The sequence below is a fragment of the Pelophylax lessonae genome (assembly GCF_965119305.1).
Source record: "Pelophylax lessonae genome assembly, chromosome: 12".
Classification (NCBI taxonomy): Eukaryota; Metazoa; Chordata; class Amphibia; order Anura; family Ranidae; genus Pelophylax; species Pelophylax lessonae.
Genome location: NC_138779.1, coordinates 155,513,081 through 155,535,180, shown reverse-complemented (window position 1 = coordinate 155,535,180; position 22,100 = coordinate 155,513,081). Strand labels below are relative to the sequence as shown.

At 44.9% G+C, this 22,100-nt stretch overlaps 2 protein-coding genes across 3 annotated transcripts in view; one reads left to right on the top strand and one right to left on the bottom strand.

Moving 5' to 3' along the window:
* The window catches only part of ALDH16A1 (aldehyde dehydrogenase 16 family member A1), a 316,675-nt gene extending 310,904 nt beyond the window's left edge, over positions 1–5,771 (bottom strand). The window contains exon 1 of the mRNA XM_082274075.1: positions 5,653–5,771. Within this exon, the coding sequence (XP_082130201.1) occupies positions 5,653–5,748 (96 nt within the window). The 5' untranslated portion in view covers positions 5,749–5,771. The remainder of the gene's footprint in view (positions 1–5,652) is intronic.
* Positions 5,772–9,974: 4,203 nt separating this feature from the next.
* PIH1D1 (PIH1 domain containing 1) overlaps positions 9,975–22,100 on the top strand; it is an 83,387-nt gene continuing 71,261 nt past the window's right edge. For both annotated transcript variants that reach the window (XM_082273151.1, XM_082273150.1), the window contains exons 1-2: positions 9,975–10,077; positions 17,503–17,569. In XM_082273151.1, the coding sequence (XP_082129277.1) occupies positions 9,997–10,077; positions 17,503–17,569 (148 nt within the window). In that variant the 5' untranslated portion in view covers positions 9,975–9,996. The remainder of the gene's footprint in view (positions 10,078–17,502; positions 17,570–22,100) is intronic.

Below are 22,100 nucleotides of genomic sequence, written 5' to 3'. Positions count from 1 at the left end.
ACGCCAAAAGAAAGCTCTATTAGTGGGAAAAGGACATGGATTGTTATTTAGGTACAGCGTCGCGCAATTGTTAAATATTGCAGTGCCGAATCGCAATAAATAGCCTGGTCATTGTAAAACCTTCCGGAGCTGAAGTGGTTAATACAGCCCTGGCAAAAGTTTTGAGAATGACAAAAATATTAATTTCACAAAGTCTGCTGCCTCAGTTTTCATGATGGCATTTTACATATACTCTATCCAGAATATTATGAAGAGTGATTAGATAAATTGCAATTCATTGCAAAGTCCCTCTTTGCCATGAAAATTAACCTAGACCCATAAAAAACATTTCCACTGCATTTGTGAAGAAGGCTTTAGGGCGCCCAAGAAAGTGCAGCAATTTCCAGGACTGTCTCCTACAGTTGATTCAGTTGTGAGATCGGGGCACCCCCATTCCAGAGCTCGCCCAGGAATGGCAGCAGGTAGGTTTGAGTGCACCTACTGCACACACAGTGAGGCAAAGACTTTTGGTGGATGGCCTGGTGTCAAGAAGGGCAGAAAAGAAGCCACTTCTCTGCAGGAAAAACATCAGGGACAGACTGACATTCTGTAAAAGTTACAGGGATTAGACTGCTGAAAATCCAGAAAAAAAAAAAAAAAAGGTGATGCTGAGCACCCTGCTCATGTGCTCAGAACCAGGTCCTCAGGCTGCCTTAATCTTGGAACTCACACTTGGCATCCCATATGGCCAAGCCTTGCTGCCCTCTACGACCGGGGTGGTCGAAAACACAGTAAATACAAACACAAAGAAAGGGCGCACCAGCCTAGCGCATTATCCTCAGCGGGCTTTTTAATAACATAAGTTAAAATCAACTACTCACAAAGGCCGAGGTCATGGCCTTTAGGCTCTGAGGAAGAGGCACGGCCTTGAAACGCGTCAGCCCTCCGTGTGCATGAGACATTGGACTTTTCTATTGATGCTGCTCTTTGGAATTGATATGCTGGTCTATCATGTTTGTGAGTAGTTGATTTTAACTTGTGTTATTAAAAAGCCCGCTGAGGATAATGCGCTAGGCTGGTGCGCCCTTTCTTTGTGTTTGTATTTACATTAGACTGCTGAAGACTGGGGTACGGGAATTTTCTCTGATGAATCCTCTTTCTGATTGTTTGGGGCATCTGGAAAAAACCTTGTCTGGGAAAGAAAAAAGGTGATTGCTACCATCAGTCCTTTGTCATGCCAACAGTAAAGCATCCTGAGATTATTCATATGTGGGGATGCTTCTCAGCCAAGGGAGCGGGCTCACTCACAATTTTGCCTAAGAACACAGCCATGAATAAAGAATAGTACAAAAATATCCTCCGAAAGTAACTTCTCTCCACCATCCAAGAACAGTTTTGTAAGGAACCATGCCTTTTCCAGAATGATGGAGATCCTTGCCATAAGGCAAAAAGTGATAAGTGGCTTGGGGAACAAAACATTGAAATTTTGGGTCCATGGCCAGGAACTTTCCCAGATCTTAATCCCATTGAGAACTTGTGGTTAATCCTCAAGAGGTGGGTGAGCAAAAAAAAAAAAAAAAAAGACCCCCACAAATTCTGATAAACTCCAAGCATAAGGAACGTCATATGTGCCATCTAATTTGTATTCCCTGCATTCTTTCATTTGGATGCTTGGAAGTAGGGATGCACCGAAATGAAATTCTTGGCCGAAGCCGAATAATAATGAAATGCTTGGCCGAAGGCCGAATACCGAACGCGGTGTTTCGCATTTTTTCCATTTATTTTGCCAATTTTTTGTCCTCTCTCTTGTCCTCTCCTGTCTCTCTCTCTTGTCCTCTCGTGTCTCTCTCTCTTGTCCTCTCGTGTCTCTCTCTCTTGTCCTCTCATGTCTCTCTCTCTCTTGTCCTCTCATGTCTCTCTCTCTCTTGTCCTCTCATGTCTCTCTCTCTCTTGTCCTCTCATGTCTCTCTCTCTCTTGTCCTCTCACTCTCTCTCATGTCTCTCTCTCTCTTGTCCTCTAACTCTCTCTCTCTTGTCCTCTCACTCTCTCTCTCTTGTCCTCTCACTCTCTCTCTCTCTTGTCCTCTCATGTCTCTCTCTCTCTCTCTTGTCCTCTCTCTCTCTCTCTCTTGTCCTCTCGTGTCTCTGTCCTCTCGTGTCTCTCCTTACCTCCCTCCCTCCCATCTGCAGAGTCGATGTTTGCTGTATGGCTCCTGTGCCCTGTCACAGGCGGAGGCGGAGTACATTTGGTATCACTCCGCCTGTGACAGAAGCCGGCGCTAAGCGGCTATACAGGAAGCATCCGCTCTGCTTCCTGTAGTGCCTCCGGCTATGTTTACAGTGATGCTCGGGGATGGCGGGTCGCCGGTCGGGGACCCGCAATCTGGGCTTACCGACCCACCATCTGCGTCATTAAAAACGTCATTGTTCGGCACAAATTTATTCGGCCTTTTTACTTATTCGGCCGAACACCGAAAGTGCTTTTTTTGCTATTTTCGGCCGAATGATTTCGGTTGCCGAACATTCGGTGCATCCCTACTTGGAAGGGTATTTTTGTTCTTTTAATAGATTTTTAAAGCGGTTTTGCACTATGTCCGTGTTGTCTGGCCTATACATGTACACATGAGAGGGACCCCTCGGCATCCGTATAGGAGATGCTTTTTGGAAACATCTGGTGATCCAGCTACTTTTGGGGATTTCTATTATATCCAGCTTGTATGACCCATTTGCTATGAGGTAAACTGGGTCCATACCCTCCGGTGAGCGCATTCATTGTTCTTCTGCTGGTGTGGGGATTTATTCAGTCTACTATCACCGCATGAACCTGGATGTTTCCTTTTCACTGGGGACTCACTTTTATGAACTTCTTTTCTTATATGTATGCACATATGTTGTATCACTTCTTCAAATTTTAGCGCTGCACTTATTTTTCAGTTTGTATTTTTACAACTCATGTCAGTTGATGTGCTAGTAGCTCACTATTTATTTATTTTAGACTTAGCGCAGTTTGGATATATTTTTATTTAAACTCCAAACATTGATTATGCAAGAATGAGCTGCCATCGGTCAAGATGTGGCGCAGAAGTTGATTGACAGCATGCCAGGGCGAATTGCAGAGGTCTTGGGGAGGAAAGAGAGAAGGGGTCAACACTGCAAATATTGACTCTTTGCATAAACTTAATTTAATAGTCAATAAAAGCCTTTGACACTCATGAAATGCTTGCAATTATACTTCAGTATACCATAGTAACATCTGACAAAAAGAATCTAAAAATCACTAAGGCTGAGTTCACACAGTTTTTGCCGCATCCAATTTGCATGACAGAAGAGTGTGACCGGTTCTTAACCACTTAAGCCCCGGAAGATTTTACCCCCTTCCTGACCAGAAGGTATTTTGCGATTCGGCACTGCGTGAATTTAACGGACAATTACGCGGTCGTGCGACACTGTACCCAAATGAAATTGACGTCCTTTTTTTTCCCACAAACAGAGCTTTCTTTTGGTGGTATTTGATCACCAGTGTGATTTTTTGATCATGCACTATAAACAAAAAAAGAGCGTCAATTTTGCAAAAATAACAATATTTTTCACATTTTTTTATATGCAATTCCCAAAAAAAAAAAAAAAAAAATGTAAAAATCAAAATTTTTTAACATTTTTGGCCAATTTGTTTTATGCTACATATGTTTGGTAAAAAAAAAAAAAAAAAATTGCAAAAAGCGTATTTTGATTGGTTTGCGCAAAAGTTATCGCGTTTACTAACAAAGGGAAAGATTTTTGTCATTTTTTTTTTTTTTTTAACGAGTAATGGTGGCGATCTGCGATTTTTTTTTTTTGCGGGACTGCGACATTGTGGCGGACAGATCGGACCCTTGACTGACATTTTTGGGGTTACCAGTGACATTACTGCAGTAATCAGTGCTATACATATGCACTGTTACTGTAAAAATGACACTGGCAGGGAAAGGGTTAACTGTATTGGAGAGGGAGGGGTTAAGTGTGTCCTAGTGGCGTGTTTCTAACTGTGATTGCGCATGGCTACTAGTGTAAAAACAGAGATCAACGGTCCTACATATTTGAACCGTCTGATCTCCATTTTTACACAGGGGAGAATGACAGGCGGCTTGTTTACATTAGCCGCCTGCCTTTCTCGCTTCCCGGCGAACGATCGCGAGTGACCGGCGGACATCGGGTCCGCCGGTCACACGCACTCACTTGTTAGGGAACGAGCCGGGCGGGCTCGCCCGCTATTGGCTCACAAGCGAGTGACAGGCTAGTGACGTACGGGTACGTCACTTTGCCTGGCCGGGGCTGACCGCTGCAGTATATGTACTTGCGGCGGTCGGCAAGTGGTTAATGAAGTCAGTTCATACACCTCCGGGGCAGTTGCAGTCCGCACTTGAAAAGGGTCCAGACCGTCCAGTGCGTCTTTAGCTCAGTTTCAGGCAAAAATGTGGATTTGATTTGCACCTGACAAGGAGAACAGGGATACACAGGACCCCCTGCTGTGAGTCGCAGCCACAGCTAGTGTGAACCCTGCCTGGAGCAGCAGCCTTTGTCAATATATTTGTGTCTCTCAAAACCTTTGCCCGTGGCTTCATACAAAAATCCACCAAAACTATCCGCACATGCTGTGCGAGTGAATAACCGTTACAGGATGCCAGGGAAATGCAATAACTGTCACACTGAAAGAGAAGACTGCCCATCACATGACCCCTTTCAGATAGAAATACTCAATTGTCTCACCAATTACACATAATTATCTCCGAACTCTCCAGATAGTCAGTGCTCCATTTTTTATTAAGATGGTACAACTGATCCAGGAAATCTACATGTCATAATCCCCGATTTACCATTTCTAATTCTGAGTCTATTTATTAACTGTACAGCGAAGGAGAAGCTGTTCATTTCTCAATGACATCTGTCACAGAGAGTTCATATTGCTCATCATTATAGCAGAACTAGAACAATCTAAGTACCGAGAAGATACATAGAAAAGTTCAGCCTGTGTGGAGTAATGTCCACTAATGCCTCGTTTCCACTGAGCGGATCGGTTCGGGTCGGTTCGGTACGGTACGCTAATTTGAGTGTTTCCATTATGAAAGTGGCCCATACAACCGAACCAAACCGCACCATTCCTGGTCCTGCTTCAGATGTAGGGCCATAGGAAATGGTACGGTACGGTTAGGGCGGAGCTACTGGCGTCACACGATAGAGTCCTCTGATTGGCGGACAGGAAACCATCAATGCTCACATCAAATGAAAGAGCAAAACAAACACCTCATTTGGTGTAAACCCCGCATGGTCCCTGGTGGCCCGACTTGCAGTGGAAACGCTCACCTGAATAGACCGGACCATTCTAACCCTTCCAAACTGTACCGACCCGAACCGTTCCGCTCAGTGGAAACGAGGCATAAGTGTCATTCCTATCTAATGTCAAAGTGTCCCTCAAAGATGGAAACTCCTGGCAGGCATACACCATAAATCTGATCTCCTCTACTCAATCCACAGACTTATCTCAGCAGACAGTGCAAGAGCAGCCCTGGGTTTTCTATCAGGACCAGGTCCACCATCAGAACACCCCATCCCATCAATCAGGGCACCCCAATACCAAAACACTCCTCCATCAGAACTTGCACAATCTCCATCAGACCCCAGCATGTCCTTCTTTACCTGGGCGATGTTGGCAGCCTCAGGAGCAGGTCCATACTGCATGGAGGTGAAGAGTTCCCTCACTGTAGGTTTCTCAGCTCCAGTAGATGCAGCCATGCCTTCCACTTCTTCCAGGTACAAGTGACAGCCACTAGGTGGAGCTCCAGCACCTATAACGAACATTCATTTCCGCCGGAACAAGGTCGAGTTATACAAAATATTTCACTAATAACGCCACAGTACACCGAAATGTTCTTTTTTTATTATTTCAAATCCTTAATAAAGTGCGTTAAACATGAATAGCAATAACTCATTATTGGGAAACAAGACCAATCCAGGGCCGGAAGTGGGGCAGAGAGAGAAGTTTCCATACCCGGAAGTGGGGCAGAGAGAAGTGTCCGTACCCGGAAGTGGGGCAGAGAGAAGTGTCTGTACCCGGAAGTGGTCCATGTGCCGCTATACGGGCTGCTGGGGTTGCCAAGGGAAACGAGTGATCAGCGGAGTGTGAGAGCGAGAAGTCAGAGGTGAGAGGAGGATTTCACAACGATTCCCATTGATTGATAATACTAAAGCTCTATTCCATACAGGTTTCTGCGATGTACACTGCTGGCAGAATGGCTGGTAACATGTCATCAGAGAAAACTGGAGGCTACTATTGCTGACTATTTGCCTGGCTGGCATGTTGATAGGATTGCTTTATTCCTCTGAGGCTTTGACATGGAACAAATATGAAGATCACATGTAACATTATTCTTGTTCCAGGTCAGAGACTCGAAGTATTGAAGCCAGAGGATCAGTATGAAACCCAGACAACTAGTATTTTCAGAAGGAGGTCCGCTATGGCAGCAGTGGCGTCACTAGGGTTGGCGTCACCAGGGTTGGCGTCTCTAGGGTTGGTTCCTCTAGGGTTGGCGTCACCAGGGTTGGCGTCACTAGTTTTTACGTCACTAGGGTTTGCGTCACAAGGGTTGGCGTCACTAGTTTTTACGTCACTAGGGTTTGCGTCACAAGGGTTGGCGTCTCTAGGGTTGGCGTCACTAGTTTTTACATCACTAGGGTTGGCATCACTAGGGTTGGCGTCACTAAGGTTGGCGTCACTAGGGTAGGCGTCACTATGGTTGGCGTCACTATGGTTGGCATCACGAGGGTTGGCTTCTCTAGGGTTGGTGTCACGAGGGTTGGCGTCTCTAGGCTTGGCGTCTCTAGGGTTGGCGTCTCTAGGGTTGGCGTCTCTAGGGTTGGCGTCTCTAGGGTTGGCGTCTCTAGGCTTGGCGTCTCTAGGCTTGGCGTCTCTAGGGTTGGCGTCTCTAGGGTTGGTGTCTCTAGGGTTGGTGTCTCTAGGGTTGGTGTCACTGGGGTTGGTGTCACTGGGGTTGGTGTCACTAGGCTTGGTGTCACTAGGCTTGGTGTCTCTAGGCTTGGTGTCTCTAGGCTTGGTGTCACTAGGCTTGGTGTCTCTAGGCTTGGTGTCTCTAGGCTTGGTGTCTCTAGGCTTGGTGTCTCTAGGGTTGGCGTCACTAGGGTTGGTGTTCTGTCTCAGCATCGATTGTACCTGTGACCCTCTTGTAGACCTCCAGTCTGTAAGTGTGTGCAGCAGGTTGAATGATGGCTTTAACAGATAGTTTACTCAATGAATAAAGACTCCAGAGGTGTTCTCCAATGCTTCTTTATGCTTCAAGTTAGCAAAGACATAAACATAGAGGCTTTTCCATAGGTAAATTTACAATGAAGTTACACAGCTCACACACTCTGCAGTCTCCTCATAACAACTAAACAAAATGGTAGATACAGCAGGAAAATGGAGGATGGGAGAAACCATCTAGCCAGAAACAGCAGGGGTGCAAGGAAGATACCAATAACATAGCATAACATAACATGTAATAACAACTGCTAGACAGTTAAAGCTGCGTGGCAGCACAGTTGGTGTCACTAGGGTTGGCGTCACTAGGGCCGGAGTCACCTGGTGCAGTAAACCATGGTGTCACTCCCCCCTAATAATATTTTCCCCATAAAACACTTGTATTTAGTGGCGGTGATAGTGCTGTTAACAACTATGAAGAAACTAGGAAACTTGAATAACAATATCCTATGAACATTCTAAACTTTAAAGTGGATCGGAAGTTCCGCTGTAAGAACCTGTGAGCAGGCAGGCTGAGATCTCCAGCATCTATTGAAGAAGAGACATGTGCTGTCTCTTCTGTAATAAAATGCCTCTACCTGCCTGCCCGCTGTCTCCAGATCTGTAATCTGACCTGCAGACTGGTCTCTGAGTGCTGGGATGACTTCGCTCCTTCTCATGTGGAGGAGTGACATAATCCGCCATTGGCCAAAGAGGCCCAAAGACCATCACTCAGGGGCGTCTATCAGCTTCCTCCCATGATTGCGTTTCCGCATTGGTTGGGATCTTTGATGGTTGCGTCCCTCGGACACAGCTGATCACAGAAGCTCTTTACCTGTTGATCAGCTCACAGTGTAAATAGGATTTGCCAGTTATTAGCATTTCTGCCCTCACACTGACTTTGCATGAAGAGAGGTGAGCTGATACCTGGCAAATCCACACAGGCGATGTCTGTAGATAACCCATAAGATTTTTTCACATACTCCCTCTCAAATGGTAGCGCCATAAAGACCATCAAGTTCCATCCAACACTCTCATTCTTCCAGAAGCACATTTGTGAGTTTAGGCACTGATGTGGATGAGAAGGCCTGGCTCGCAGTCTCCGATCTCATTCATCACAAAGGTGTTCTGTGGGGAGGTCATGCCTGTCTAGTTCCTCCACCCCAAATTCACTCATTCATGTCGTTACGGAACTTACTTTGTGCACTGATCCAAATAATTTGGTGGAGGGGGGGTTATGGTGTGGAGTTGTTTTTCAGGGTTGGGCTTGGCCCCTTAGTTACAGTGAAGGGAAATCTTAAGGCGTCAGCATACCAGGACATTTTGGACAATTGAATGCTCCCAACTTTGTGGGAACAGTCTGGGGATGGCTCCTTCCTGTTCCAACATGACTGCGCACCAGTGCACAAAGCAAGGTCCATAAAGACACGGATGAGGGAGTTTGGAGTGGGGAACTTGCCTGGCCTGCACAGAGTCCTGACTTCAACCTGATAGAACACCTTTGGGATGAATTACAACGCAGACTGCGAACCAGGCCTTCTCTCCAACATCAGTGCCTAACATCACAAATTGTCTTCTGGAAGAATGGTCAAACATTCCCATAGACACTCCTAAACCTTGTGGACAGCCTTCCTAGGAGAGTTGAAGCTGTTATAGCTGCAAAGGATGGGCCAACCCAATGTTAAACCGTACGGACTAAGACTGGGATGCCATTAAAAGTCATGGGCGTGTAAGAGCAGGCGTCCCAATACTTTTGGTGGTGTATCATTGCAACTATTTAGTGTAAGCACGTGAAATATGCCGGTTTTTTCTTTTTTTTTTCAGGACCAATTGGCTTTCATTGAGGCTCCATTCACTTATATCCAAATTGGATGTGATTTGAACTGCATCCAATTCGAAAGACGTGAATCAAACCGGCTTTCTATGGAGCTGGTTTACATTTATGCGGTGCAGCAGCAGTGTGAATTTAAAAAGCGTCCTGTGTGCGGTGCGATTCGGATGTGAATTCCAGGCCCATTGCCCTCTATGGGAGTGTATCTGAATCGCACATCAGTTTGGTTTTTGATTTTGTTCATAAAGGAATTATCAGAAACTGTCTGTGTTTTTATTTCTTTTTGACACTTATTTTGGTGACGGAGTAGGGCTACAATATACCCTATAATTCACATTGGTGGGGGCGGGATCTAGGGGTCCTCTTTTTTTATAGGGGCTTCCAGATTCCGATAAGCCCCCGGCCCGCAGATCAACATGGGGACAAGGTGCTTGGATAAGGGGCTGGTATAGAGGGGGACCCCACACCATTTATTTTTTTTTTTTTTACATTTTTGCATGGGGGTTCCCCTCAAAATCCAAAGGTTATTGGCAGCAATGTTTTTTTTTTCTTTTTACATTGAGGAGTCACCCGTTGGTAAGGATGCGGCGGCCGGCTTCCTGGCCCGCTCCTTAACAACCAGCTCCAAAAACTTCCATCTAAATCCCAGTTGAACGCTACTTTGGAAATTTACAGTGAAAGCTGAAGAGAAATTTGCATCGGGCATCATGTGTGAACCGAGCCTTAGTGGTAAATGGTCATTTGTTCGACATTTTGACATCATTTGTTGAGATGATTCCAGGATGAAGTTGTGGCATTTATGTCTAACTATCAAATAAAACAGTTATCCGAAGCAACAATACTTGTAAAGCCCTCATATGGATTTATGCTTTTATTTCATGTTCATCTAGCTGAATTTTGGTTACAGGGATCAAGGATGGAAGTGGACAAATCCCTGCTTTCTGCAGAAGTAAATGCAGAGATGGAGGAAGCTTTCTATGAACACATGCTTCTGAAGGTATGTCTTTCTGCATAGTACAGTACAATCACCTGCAGTGTCGATATTCTGCAGCATAATGTCTTACTTGATGTATTTTGACACTGATTGTGATTTCTTAACCACTTAAGCCCCAGCCCTATTTCGGACACTTTTTGTTTACAAGTTAAAACCAGTATTTTTTCCTAGAAAACTACTTAGAACCCCCAAACATTATATATATATTTTTAGCAAAGACTCTGGAGAATAAAATGTCGGTCATTGCAAAATTTTTTGTCACGCGGTATTTGCGCAGCAGTCTTTAAAACGCCATTTTTTTGGAAAAAAATTGAAAAATCACATTTCACTGCATTTAAAAAATACTAAACAGTAAAGTTAGCCCATTTTTTTTTTGTATATTGTGAAAGATGATGTCACGCCGAGTAAATAGATATCCAACATGTTACGGTTTAAAATTGCGCCCCCCCGTGGGAATGGCGACAAACTACGGTCAATAGAGATCTCAATCTGCGACGCTTTAAATTTATTTAACGGTTACCAGTTTAGAGGTAGAGTGTAGCTCTTTTTTTTTTAAATTATTGCCCACGCTCTGGCGATCGCGGCGATACCTCACATGTGTGGTTTGAACAGCGATTTCATTCGCGGCTTGACTTGTGTATATGTTTTTTTTTGTGCGCGAGCTAACTGTGACGGGGACGGCTACAATTTTTTTTTTTCTATTTATTTTTTATTTTTTTTAAACTTTATTACAGTTTTTAAAAAAAAAAAAAAATCTGATCACTTTTATTGCTGTCACAAGCAATGTAAACATCCCTTGTGACACCAATATGTAGTGACAGGTACACTTTATGGAGGGATCGAGGGTCTAAAAGACCCTAGACCCCCTCCACTACACTTCCATGTATGCAAAACGCCGAAAACGGCATTTTTGCATACAGCCGTTTTTCAAAACTGCCGCCTTTTGCAGCACAGTAACCCGGAAGTGACGTCATGGACGCCGCCTCCGGGTTACGTCATCGGAGACCCGATCAATGCCGTTTCCGGCATTCATCGGGACTCCATCCAGCCGGCGGACGTGCCGGCTGGGTGCTCGGGGCTCCCGGTGGGACGGGAGCCCCGAGCAAAGCCACGGAAGGCGGCGGGAGGGGGGGGGACGTCCCCTCCCGCCCCCCTGGGTAACGATCGAGCGGCTCCCGAGCCGCATCGGTCCTTACCGACAGAAAGCCGACCGTCAGCTTCAAACCACGGTACCGGGATGATGCCTCGAACTAGAGGCATCATCCCGGTATAACCCCGCAAAGTGTACCGACGTATCGGTACGTTACTATGCGGTAAGTGGTTAATGGTGACTTCAAAGATAAAGAAGGAAAAAGGATACATTTTTAGTGGCTACCTAAAATATTAAACTGTAAATCCACCTTTTCAGGTATTGGACAGATAAAGTGAGCCTTAAAGCCCCAAAACTGTTAGCTAGCTACTGAAGGGTATGAAAATTCTTCTTGTCTTCACTACCTCTGTATTCTTGGGTGTATTTATGGTAACAGGAAGAAAAAAAAACTCTCCTAGATATTGAATGAACTTTTCTAGAAAAAATCAAGGGAATTCAAAATGGCTCCTATGGCCATTGTTTTGACTGTAGTTTTTTTAAGAACTACCTGCGCCTAATTCAGACAAGGATGCAGGGGGCTGTGCCCGCATTGCATGGGTTAACTGTTCATTTTGGTCTAGAAGTTCAGAGAGCCAAGATACACTCACCCAATCCATCGATCTTTCTAGCACAAGAAGACCCTTTAGCTCTTACCCCCATCCCTGCGGTTCAGCGGGCTTATGCGGTGGACTGTTCCTGACAACATCACGCCCATAAACTGGTTCTGGACTTGAAAACGTCAGGAACAGACCATCGCTGGGGGTGGGGAGCACCGTTTTCCGAAGGATTGAAGGATCGGGTGAGTATAGGCATTGTGTTCACCCCTAGACAAAACAAGCAGTTAACTCGTGGGGGAAAAAAATGTAGCCAGTTTTCCATATAGCAACTTGTAATTAAAGTGATACTACAGTCTCTTTTTTTTTTCTTTAAAACAAACCAGAACGCAAGGGAATCTCCCTAGCATACTCTATTTTGACAGCAGACTCACTAACCCAGAAATCACATCACATGACTAAATGGGAAAAATCCCTAAACCAAACATTCACGCTGACCCAATGGCAAAAAGCAATCAAATCCACATATAGTTTCTCCCACTGCACCAACCATTGGGAAATGATGTCCAAAATCATAAACAGATGGCACTACACTCCATACAGATTGTCCAAGATGATACACAACTTCTCACCCCTTTGCTGGCGTGATTGCGGCATGACTGGTACCTTATCACATGTGCTATGGGACTGTCCATCCTTAAAAAGCTATTGGAACTCCGTATTCCAGTGCATTGCTACCTGCACTGGTATACTGAGGAAACCATCCATTGAATTAGCCCTCCTAAACCTCAGCATTGACACATATCCCCTCATGTATAGACAAATAATAATTCATGTCCTGTTAGCCGCTAGGAATCTAATACTTAGAAACTGGAAATCCAAAGTCATTCCAAACCTCTCGGAAGTTATACATTTTGAAAAATGTACTTGAGAAAGCACTGTCAATTAATAACTTAACCTACAATAAATTTCAGTTAGCCTGGGCCGCATGGCCTTTTCTTACACCTGATAATAGAATGTCTTAAAATTTCCTCTTAGGATGGAGACATGGGACTGGTCCTCCTCTGCCTGGAGACATTGCTCCCTACAGGTTCCGGGCTCGGGAGGACGGTCCTATCCTTTATCCTCTACCTTCAATGTCGTGGAAAGGATTTTACATCTGTACTATCTGTACCTTTATTGCTTAATGAGACTTGAACTGGATACACCTTTGTACTCTTTTTTCCTCTCTCCTCCCCCTTTGTTAAACTGTAACATTCCCTATGTTATCCTCCATGTTGGAGGTTTGTTCTTATGTTACCTTCTTACCTTGTAAATCAATAAAAATTTATTGAAGCAAAAAAAAAAAATAACAAACATGTTATACTTACCTGCTCTGTGCAGTGGTTTTTACACAGAACAGCCCAGGTCCTCCTCTTCTTTGGTCCCTCTTTGGTGCTCTTAGCCCCTCCATCCTGTTGCGTGCCCCCACAGCAAGCAGCCTGCTATGGGGGCACCCGAGCCGAAGCTCCGTGTGTCCATTCAGACACGGAGCTGTGGTTTGGCCCCTCCCCTTTCTCTCTCCTGATTGACTAACTGACTTTGATTGACAGCAGTGGGAGCCAATGGCACCACTGCTGTGTCTCAGCCAATTAGGAGGGGAGTCCCGGACGGCCAAGGCACTTGTGCACATCACTGGATAGAGATTGGGCTCAAGGAAGAGGGGCTGCTACACACAGAAGGTTTTTTATCTTAATGCATAGAAAGCATTAAAGGGAAACTCCAGTCAAAAACGAAATTTTTCCTATTAATATTATGTTAAATATCTTTATCTTTGATATTATTCATTTTCTGGGTAGCTGCTTGTCTAGCTTAGGAAGTCGTATCTAAGCTAGACAAACAGCTTCTTCCTGTTCTTGAAGTTGAACAACAACGTTATCTCCCTTTATCTGAATTTGATAAGCAGTCTTTCACTTCCTGAAAAAGGTTGTCGGTTTTTCTTAGACAGGCATACCTAGACCCACCCAGCCCCGCCCCATTCCCATCCCTCCTATCTTTCACAGAACATGATCTCCTGTCTTCGTAGCTTAGTTTAGGCTAGCAGCTTCTCCTGAGAGAGAGGGGAGTCACGTTACCGGGGCAATATATGAAAGGAATAGGATAAAAAGGAACATTTTTGGAAGTTTAGAAGAATACAGATCAACTTCTATTGCTCATTACATGTGAGTAATGAGTATTCGGCTCTGTTTCTACTAGTGTGACTTGTCATGTGACTTTGGACACAAAGTGGGCTTGACAAGTCACAGCCCATTGATTTCAATGACACCCGTTCCCATCTATGTGACTTTGAAAAGGTACGTGCACTACTTTAAAGCAACTTTTGATACGACTTTGATCCGCAGAGTGTAAAGTTGGATCAAAGCTGCACTCAAAGTCATACTCTAAATTGCACAACTTAAGAGTCGCACTAGTGGAAACGTAGCCACTGGAGTGTGACTTTGGAGTGCAGTTTTGATCTGACTTTACACTCTCTAGATCAAATTCGCATCAAAATTTGCATCAAAGTACTGCAAGTACCTTTTCAAAGTTGCATATATGGAAACGGGTGCCGTTGAAATCAATGGGCTGTGACTTGTCATGTGTCTTTTTGTTTCCAAAGTCACATGACAAATCACACTAGTGGAAATGGAGCTTTAGTCAGATGGGAGTGGGTGCTACTGAATTTAATGGGCTGTGACTTGTCATGCGATTTTGTGTGTCCAAAGTCGCATGACAAGTCGCACTAGTGGAAACGTAGACTTAGTGTGGTTGCCTGTATTGTGATAATTGTAGACTGTGAGCTGTAACCTTCCCCCTGTGTCCAGCTTTCTTCTCCTATAGTAGGCTTCATTCAAAGCCCAGCACAGCTATACTGTATATGTGCTTTGCACCCCTCCTGTCTTTTGTGAATTGTTCCTTCATTTTCTCGTGAATTAGGATATACAATGTATCCTTATTGATGAGAGAACACTGGGCAGGAACCTACAATCAGCTCCTCCCATCCTGTATACGCCCACTGGCTACACCGGAACAGTGTCCCTCCCTGGAAGTTATTATGTCACTAGCTTTCATGTCAAACACCCACTTGCTGCTCCTGGACTCAAACTTCCTTTAAGTCATGTGACAGAACTGAATACTGCAAAATAAAGCTAGAAAAACTGGGATTTCTCTTTCGTTCATTGACGGACATGAGCTTCATATCCTCTTTGACCGATGGGTTATGCTTCTCTCCTTAGGAGTAGGACACTAGGCGGAAAAAGGTTAACAAAGCTTGATTATGCCTATAGGGCAGTCCCAGGGGGTATACTCCCACTTTCCCACTTCCTAACATAGGATCTCAGTTTTTTTTTTTTCCTGCCTAGTCAGGAGTAAGGACCTAGCTCCTAGCTGGGATCTATGGTCCTGGCATTTCTTCCTTTTTTAAATGAATTAGGCTCTCGGGGGATCTCGGTACTGGGGTACCTGGACAATCTACTTCTGAGAGCAGAGTCTCCGTCTGTCCTGAAGAAAGATCTGGACATCACGGTGAGAACTCTGCAAGAGTTCGGCTAGACTGTGAATTTTCAGAAATCAGCCTCGACTCCGCCCAACAAGCTGCACTACCTGGTTCTGACTCTGGATTTAGACTAAGCCCGGGTGTTTCTTCCAGAAACAAAACTGTTGAAATTGCAGCATGCAATTCAGCTCCTGTTATCCAACTGCCGGTCATCTCTCAGGACTTGCATGCAATTGCTGGGCCTAATGGTCTCCACCTTCGAGGCGGTTTCATTTGCTCAGTTCCATAACAGACCTCTGAAAAAAGAGATTCTAGCCAAATGGGACAAGAATCCTCGGTCTCTGGACAATCTGGTCCTGTTGAGCCAGGGTACGAGGGTGTGACGGTACTTACCGACCATCACTGAGACTGAAAAAGCTATGTGACAGATAAATTGATGGTTTTGATTGCTTCAGTTGGTCAGACTTGTGACAGGTGCATGTCATCGGCTCAAACACCTGTCTTCCCCGCATTGTAAATTATGCTGATTTGCTCACATATTGTTTATGGTGGGTTCTCAGTATTTACACTATAATATTGTATATTATATCTTGTTTTACCTTTGGTGCCGGTGTAACGTTAAAAAACCATACCCCGTGAAGAAACCATACCTCTCGTCACTTCCGGTCTGAAACAGCAGAGCAGCGCAGCAGTGCGCATGCTCAGAGCCCCGCAGACGTGATTGAACAAGAAAGAAGTTAGCAAGTGCGCATGCTCGGAGGGTATGATATGTTAACGACACTAATACTTGTGGCGGTAACATTAAAACAGTTCTGCTGCAACATCAATCATCTCCTCTCCTCTCCCTGTCACTTCCCTGATCTCCCCTAATAAATATAAAAGCGGCGGCGGGTGTATCTGTGCTCCGTGATCCGCTTTTATATTTATTAACGGAGATCAGGGAAGTAACAGGGGAAGGAGCGGACATGAGGCATGATGCAGGGGAGCTGTTATAATGTAAGCGCCGCAAGTTAAAGTACCGTGAGAAATCCATACCCTCCGGAAGTGACGAGGGTATGGTTTTCTCACGGGTATGGTTTTTTCACGGAACACCGGCAGTCTGGGCTTCCAGGCTGACTTAAGTACGCTGAGCTAATTAACATGTGAATGATAACCTTGTCTAGATGGGATTAGCCATGAGTCAGCTGTACCTCGTTATCTCACCATTGTGTGATGCTTCATGTAAATATTCAGGTCATTGTTCATGTAGTGACTGTCATGCTTCTCAAGTGTATAAAAATCTGCTGCTTGTTTTAATAAAGGAGTCAGTTGTTTCCAGACACATACAAGCTTTACCGACCATCACTGAGGGGATCCCTAATATGGTGGCTTCGTTCCCTGGCGCTTCGGCAGGGAAACTCTTTTCTTCCCTTGTACCCGACAGTGGTTTCCACAGACACCAGCCTGTCCGGGTGGGGAGGAGTCTTGGGCGCGGAATCAGCCCAGGGGTTCTGGCCTTGAAAGGAGTCCAGTCTGCCGATCAACATCCCGAAAATTCGGGCGATCAGGCTTTGGGTTAAAACCCCTGTTAGGTGTTTTTTTTTTTGCTCTCTGTTTACTGTTGGGGAAATTTTTCTTCACTTCCTTTCTCAAAGATGCAACAGGAAGTGAGAGAAACGCTCTACAAAACCAAAGAATTCCTCTTTTAAACAGTTGTCACCATAATAAGTGCCCCAGTGTTGGCTTTATAATAATTTAATAATTATAAAGGTGCATATTAGACACAAGATGATTGTTACTCAACTTTGACAATTTGGAGCAAAACGGATAACAATCCCCTGCCTATGGGCAGTTTAATAGAGAAAGTGTATAGGTAGGATAGAAAACCTTAAAAGGGTGCTTATTGTCCATGTAATAATCAGAGCCAAGATGGTGTGCAGTTTGCAGTGCAGTCTTTTCTCCACACAGCTGTAACGGTAATGCCTGTGCAACACCCAACATTGCTCTTTATTGCCAAAGCTGGGCCTAAAGTCATCTGCTGATGGACTGTACCAGCATGTCTGACTTAAATGTCGATAACCAGCTTTAGTCAACAGGAGGAAAGGAAAGAAGAAAGGAAATGTCAAAATGATCCTATACACCTTATGTTTGTTTTTGGTATCCTAATATGTGGAAGAAATCCCTTTGAACTGCATTGCTGTGGACATACTTGTTAACATTTTGATTTTTCACAATACCTTATCTCATTGCAGGCAAAGCAAGAAATACAAAATAGGCTACCAATCCCACAAGTATCAAAACAAATCCGACCCCAGCCTGGTAAGTGTTGCTTCTTGGGTATCAGGGTAGTTGTAAAATGCACATATATATATATATATATACCCTCAGCTACTATAGCACATCAAAACGTAGTGTACATAATGCAGGGCTTGACAAATTTTCTTTTAATCTAGAAGCCAGCTAAAAAAGTTAGGAGCCAGTTTGCGCACCGCAGTATGTAACATCTGTATCGCGATCAACGTTTTTTAATGCATAGGCGCCCCAATGTGTGCGTTTACATTTGTATGTGCGTATATGTGGGGGTGGCCTCAAAATTTTTTTAAGAGGGGGGGGATTTTATGTGCTTGGGTGTAACTTTAGGTCCTTTATGCACACTGGACATTTTTACAGCTGCTGTTTTTGGTTTCTGCCTTTTTTTTCTACAGCCAGTAAACTCCCCAGAATGTTATTCTATGTGTCTATGCAAACTTAGGCTGTTATCAGCGTTTTTTTGCTGGGGCGTTTTCTGGCAGGAAAAAAAAGCCAGAATTAGTGGGTTTTAGGAGGAGTTTTTAAGCTGTAAAAAAACGCTCTAAGGATGGTAAACACGGTAAAATGTTGCTAACCGGTGTTTTTGATCTCGTAGCTTTTTTAATAGCTTAGAAAAAGCTATGGGATCAAAAGTGCCTGTTAGCAACATTTTACTGGGTTTACCAGCCTTAAGTGGGGTACACACTAGTAAAAAATCTGCCAAAAATTCCCATCCAAGGTAAAATCGTACGATTTTCGGCTAGTGTGTACACAACTTTCAGCAGCCGATGTCAGGTGGGAGGTGCGCTGAAACGTTTCCCCACCTACCCCTGCCTCCTGTGTCGGATTCTGAGCCTGACTCTGCCGCCGCAGACGTGGGCCTCCCTGCCAGGTCTGGTACCTCGCACCCTATCTCCTCGGGTGATGAGGACGACATTTCACCCCCCCTGCCACGCATGATACAGGCGCTGTTGGATGCACTGGTTGTTTCGGTGCGTGACACCCTGCGATTTGGAGGACGCAGTGGCGGCTGTGCCTGGGGCGCAGGTAACATCTGGCACTCACATGCCATGCGGAGCAGCTTGTTTTGCTAGCAGGCTCATGTAGGATGGGAACGTCTGAGACGTTCCCCTGGGATGTCTAAGCGCCTGCTAGACGTTAACCTTTTGTGGAGTCTCTGGTACTTTGGACTGTTCCACCTATAGTGGATGTGCGGTCTCCAGGGTGCATTGGCCCACCGTTGTTCCAGTAGAAGAATCCCTGTCCTTTAAGGACTTGGGGGGATAGCATGGCGCAGGCTGTGGCTTGCGATCTGTGCTCCCTGGCGGGTCTGCACTGGGCACATTGTTCATGATTGCCCCTGCCACGCAGATTCTGCCTGATGGGTGGAGTTCCAACGCCGTGACCTGGTGAGGGGAAAGTCCCTCCTGCCCTGGGGGAGCTGTTGGACCAGCTGGCGCAGGGGCTGCAATTTGTTTGTGATGCCACGCTGGAGCTTGGGTTGGTGTTACTTTCTGACACTGCTTTGATACAAAATTGACATCCTGTGCAGGAAGAGAGAGGGTGTACCCTCCGGGACTGCCCATAGGCTTAGCCAGAACTTTTTTTCTGCCTAGTGCCCTACTCCTGTAGGGGGCAGTATAACCCTACTGATATGGATCAGAGAGAACTGCGTTGTCAATGAACTTTAGAGAAAAGGATTTTAAGGTAAGTCAAAAATCCAGTTTTTCTATGTTTTCATGTGACAACACTGAAGAAATCACACTTTGCTACAATGGAAAGTAGGGAGTGTAAAGCAGTGTAAATTTGCTGCCCCCTCAAAATAACTCAACACACAGCCATTATTTGTCTAAACCGCTGGCAACAAAAGTGAGTACACCCCTAAGTCATAATGTCCAAATTGGGCCCAATTAGCCATTTTCCCTCCCCGGTGTCATGTGAGCCGTTAGTGTTACAAGGTCTCAGGTGTGAATGGGGAGCAGGTGTGTTAAATTTGGTGTTATTGCTCTCACTCTTTCATACTGGTCACTGGAAGTTCAACATGGCACCTCATGGCAAAGAACTCTCTGAGGATGTGAAAAAAAATTTGTTGCTCTACATAAAGATGGCCTAGGCTATAAGAAGATTGCCAAGACCCTGAAACTGAGCTGCAGCACGGTGGCCAAGACCATACAGCGGTTTAACCGGACAGGTTCCACTCAAAACAGGCCTCGCCATGGTCGGCAAAAGAAGTTGAATGCATGTGCTCAGCGTCATATCCAGAGGTTGTCTTTGGGAAATAGACGTATGGGTGCTGCCAGCATTGCTGCAGAGGTTGAAGGGGTAGAGGGTCAGCCTGTCAGTGCTCAGTCCATACGCCGCACGCTGCATCAAATCGGTCTGCATGGCTGTCCCAGAAGGAAGACTCTTCTAAGAATGATGCACAAGAAAGCCCACAAAAATTTTGCTGAAGACAAGCTGACTAAGGACATGGTATTCTGGAATCATGTCCTGTGGTCTGATGAGACCAAGATAAACCTATTTGGTGATGGTGTCAAGCATTTGTGGCGGCAACCAGGTGAGGAGTACAAAGACAAGTGTGTCTTGCCTAAAGTCAAGCATGGTGGTGGGAGTGTCATGGTCTGGGGCTGCATGCATGCTGCTGGCACTGGGGAGCTACAGTTTATTGAGGGAACCATGAATGCCAACATGTACTGTGACATACTGAAGCAGAGCATGATCCCCTCCTTTTAGAGCGTGGGCCGCAGGGCAGTATTCCTACATAACGACCCAAAAACACACCTCAAAGAAGACCACTGCCTTGCTAAATAAGTAAGGGTAAAGGTGATGGACTGGCCTCCAGACCTAAACCCTATTGAACATTGACATTTTCACATAGGGGTGTACTCCCATTTGCTGCCAGCGGATTAGACATTAATAGCTGTGTGTTAAGTTATTTTGAGGGGACAGCAAATTTACACTGTTATACAAGCTGTAAACTCACTACTTTACATTATAGCAAAGTGTAATTTCTTCAGTGTTGCCACATAAAATATTTACAAAAATGTGAGAAACTGTATATCCAGGGACCGCCGCCGCAGCGTTCGTGTCAGCTGTCGGATTGGCACCACTATTTCTTCCCCCGCTTGACGCGTTTCACCCCTCCCACTGCCCGTCTTCATAAGTGCTTCTGAAGATGCGCAGTGGGAGGGGCGAAACACATCAAGTGGGGGAAAAGATAGTGACGCCAATCTGACAGCCAACACGGACGCTGCAGGGGTGAACCCTGGATACATATATGCTCAAACTTTTTTACTGCTGCAAGTGCACTTATGTTTTTTTCTTTCAAGAAAACAAACAGAATTATGCTATGATTATCTCTCTCTTTCCCCTCCTTTTTTTTTTCCTGTCACCTGCTCTTCCATTTTCATCTCCACCACTGATGTGCATTATAAATAAATTGTATTGTATTTTCTATTATGTACATTGTTTGGTGTATATTGGTATGTACTGTTATTTATTTCAGATACTGTTTCATTAAAAAGGTTTTCTCTATTTGCATGTATACTTGGATGCTGAAGAAGCTCAACATGTATTGTTATAGCCTTATGACTGCATCCCTTTTATACAAATACTGTTGTATTTCCAATAAATATGGATTAATTCCTTTTAACCTATTTTTCTGTTGATGTTTGTGCACATTCAAATCCCCATATCCAGGACTGGTAGACAAATCCCTTTATTTTTCCTTCCCTTTCCCCATATTCCACTCCCTCTTCATTTTCCCACCATACCCACCATTATATATACCAAATATTTACTGGTCTTAAAGAGGAAGTAAACCCTCCTCAGGAAGTTGTACCTATAGGTAAGCCTATGATAAGGCTTACCTATAGGTACTGTAAATATCTCCTAAACATGTACCGTTTAGGAGATATTTACCTTTAATGCAGCCAGTGACGTCACTGGCGCATGCGCTCTGAAGGAACGGCTGATCGTGCCGTTCCTTCAGAGCCCCGTGCCGTGACCGTCGGCTCCCGCGCGCGTGCGCGGGAGTGACGTCACCGCGGCTCCGGCCAATCAGATGACCGGATGCCGCGATCCCGGAAGACGAGCGACATGTCATGTCGCCCGTCATACAGGTAAGAGAGCGGCACGGCGGGGGCTCGTTCTAAGGTAAGTATTTCATAATGAGCTAGTATGCGATGCATACTAGCTCATTATGTCTTTCTCTTGCAGGTTGTAAAAAAAAAAAAAAATTTTTAAACAAGTTTACAACCTCTTTAAGTGCCATTAAGGGTCATATTTCTTCCCTATACATTTTTTTGCCCGAGACCCCTTGCAGCCCTTGAATCAAGCTTCATGCAGAGTGTAAAGCAGGCAGTCCCACCTGTCAGGCCACCCTAGTGTCCTTGGGATTTGAATTTGGTCTTGTCTGTCTTTGCATAAGCCATCTTTTGAACCAATTCGAGAAACTCTGTTAGTTCTTTGACTTGAAGCGTGGCTTCTTTGGGTACTATCACTTCGGCAAGAAGAATGTCTAATATACAGTAGTTTGAACAGTTAGGATTTACTTGAATGT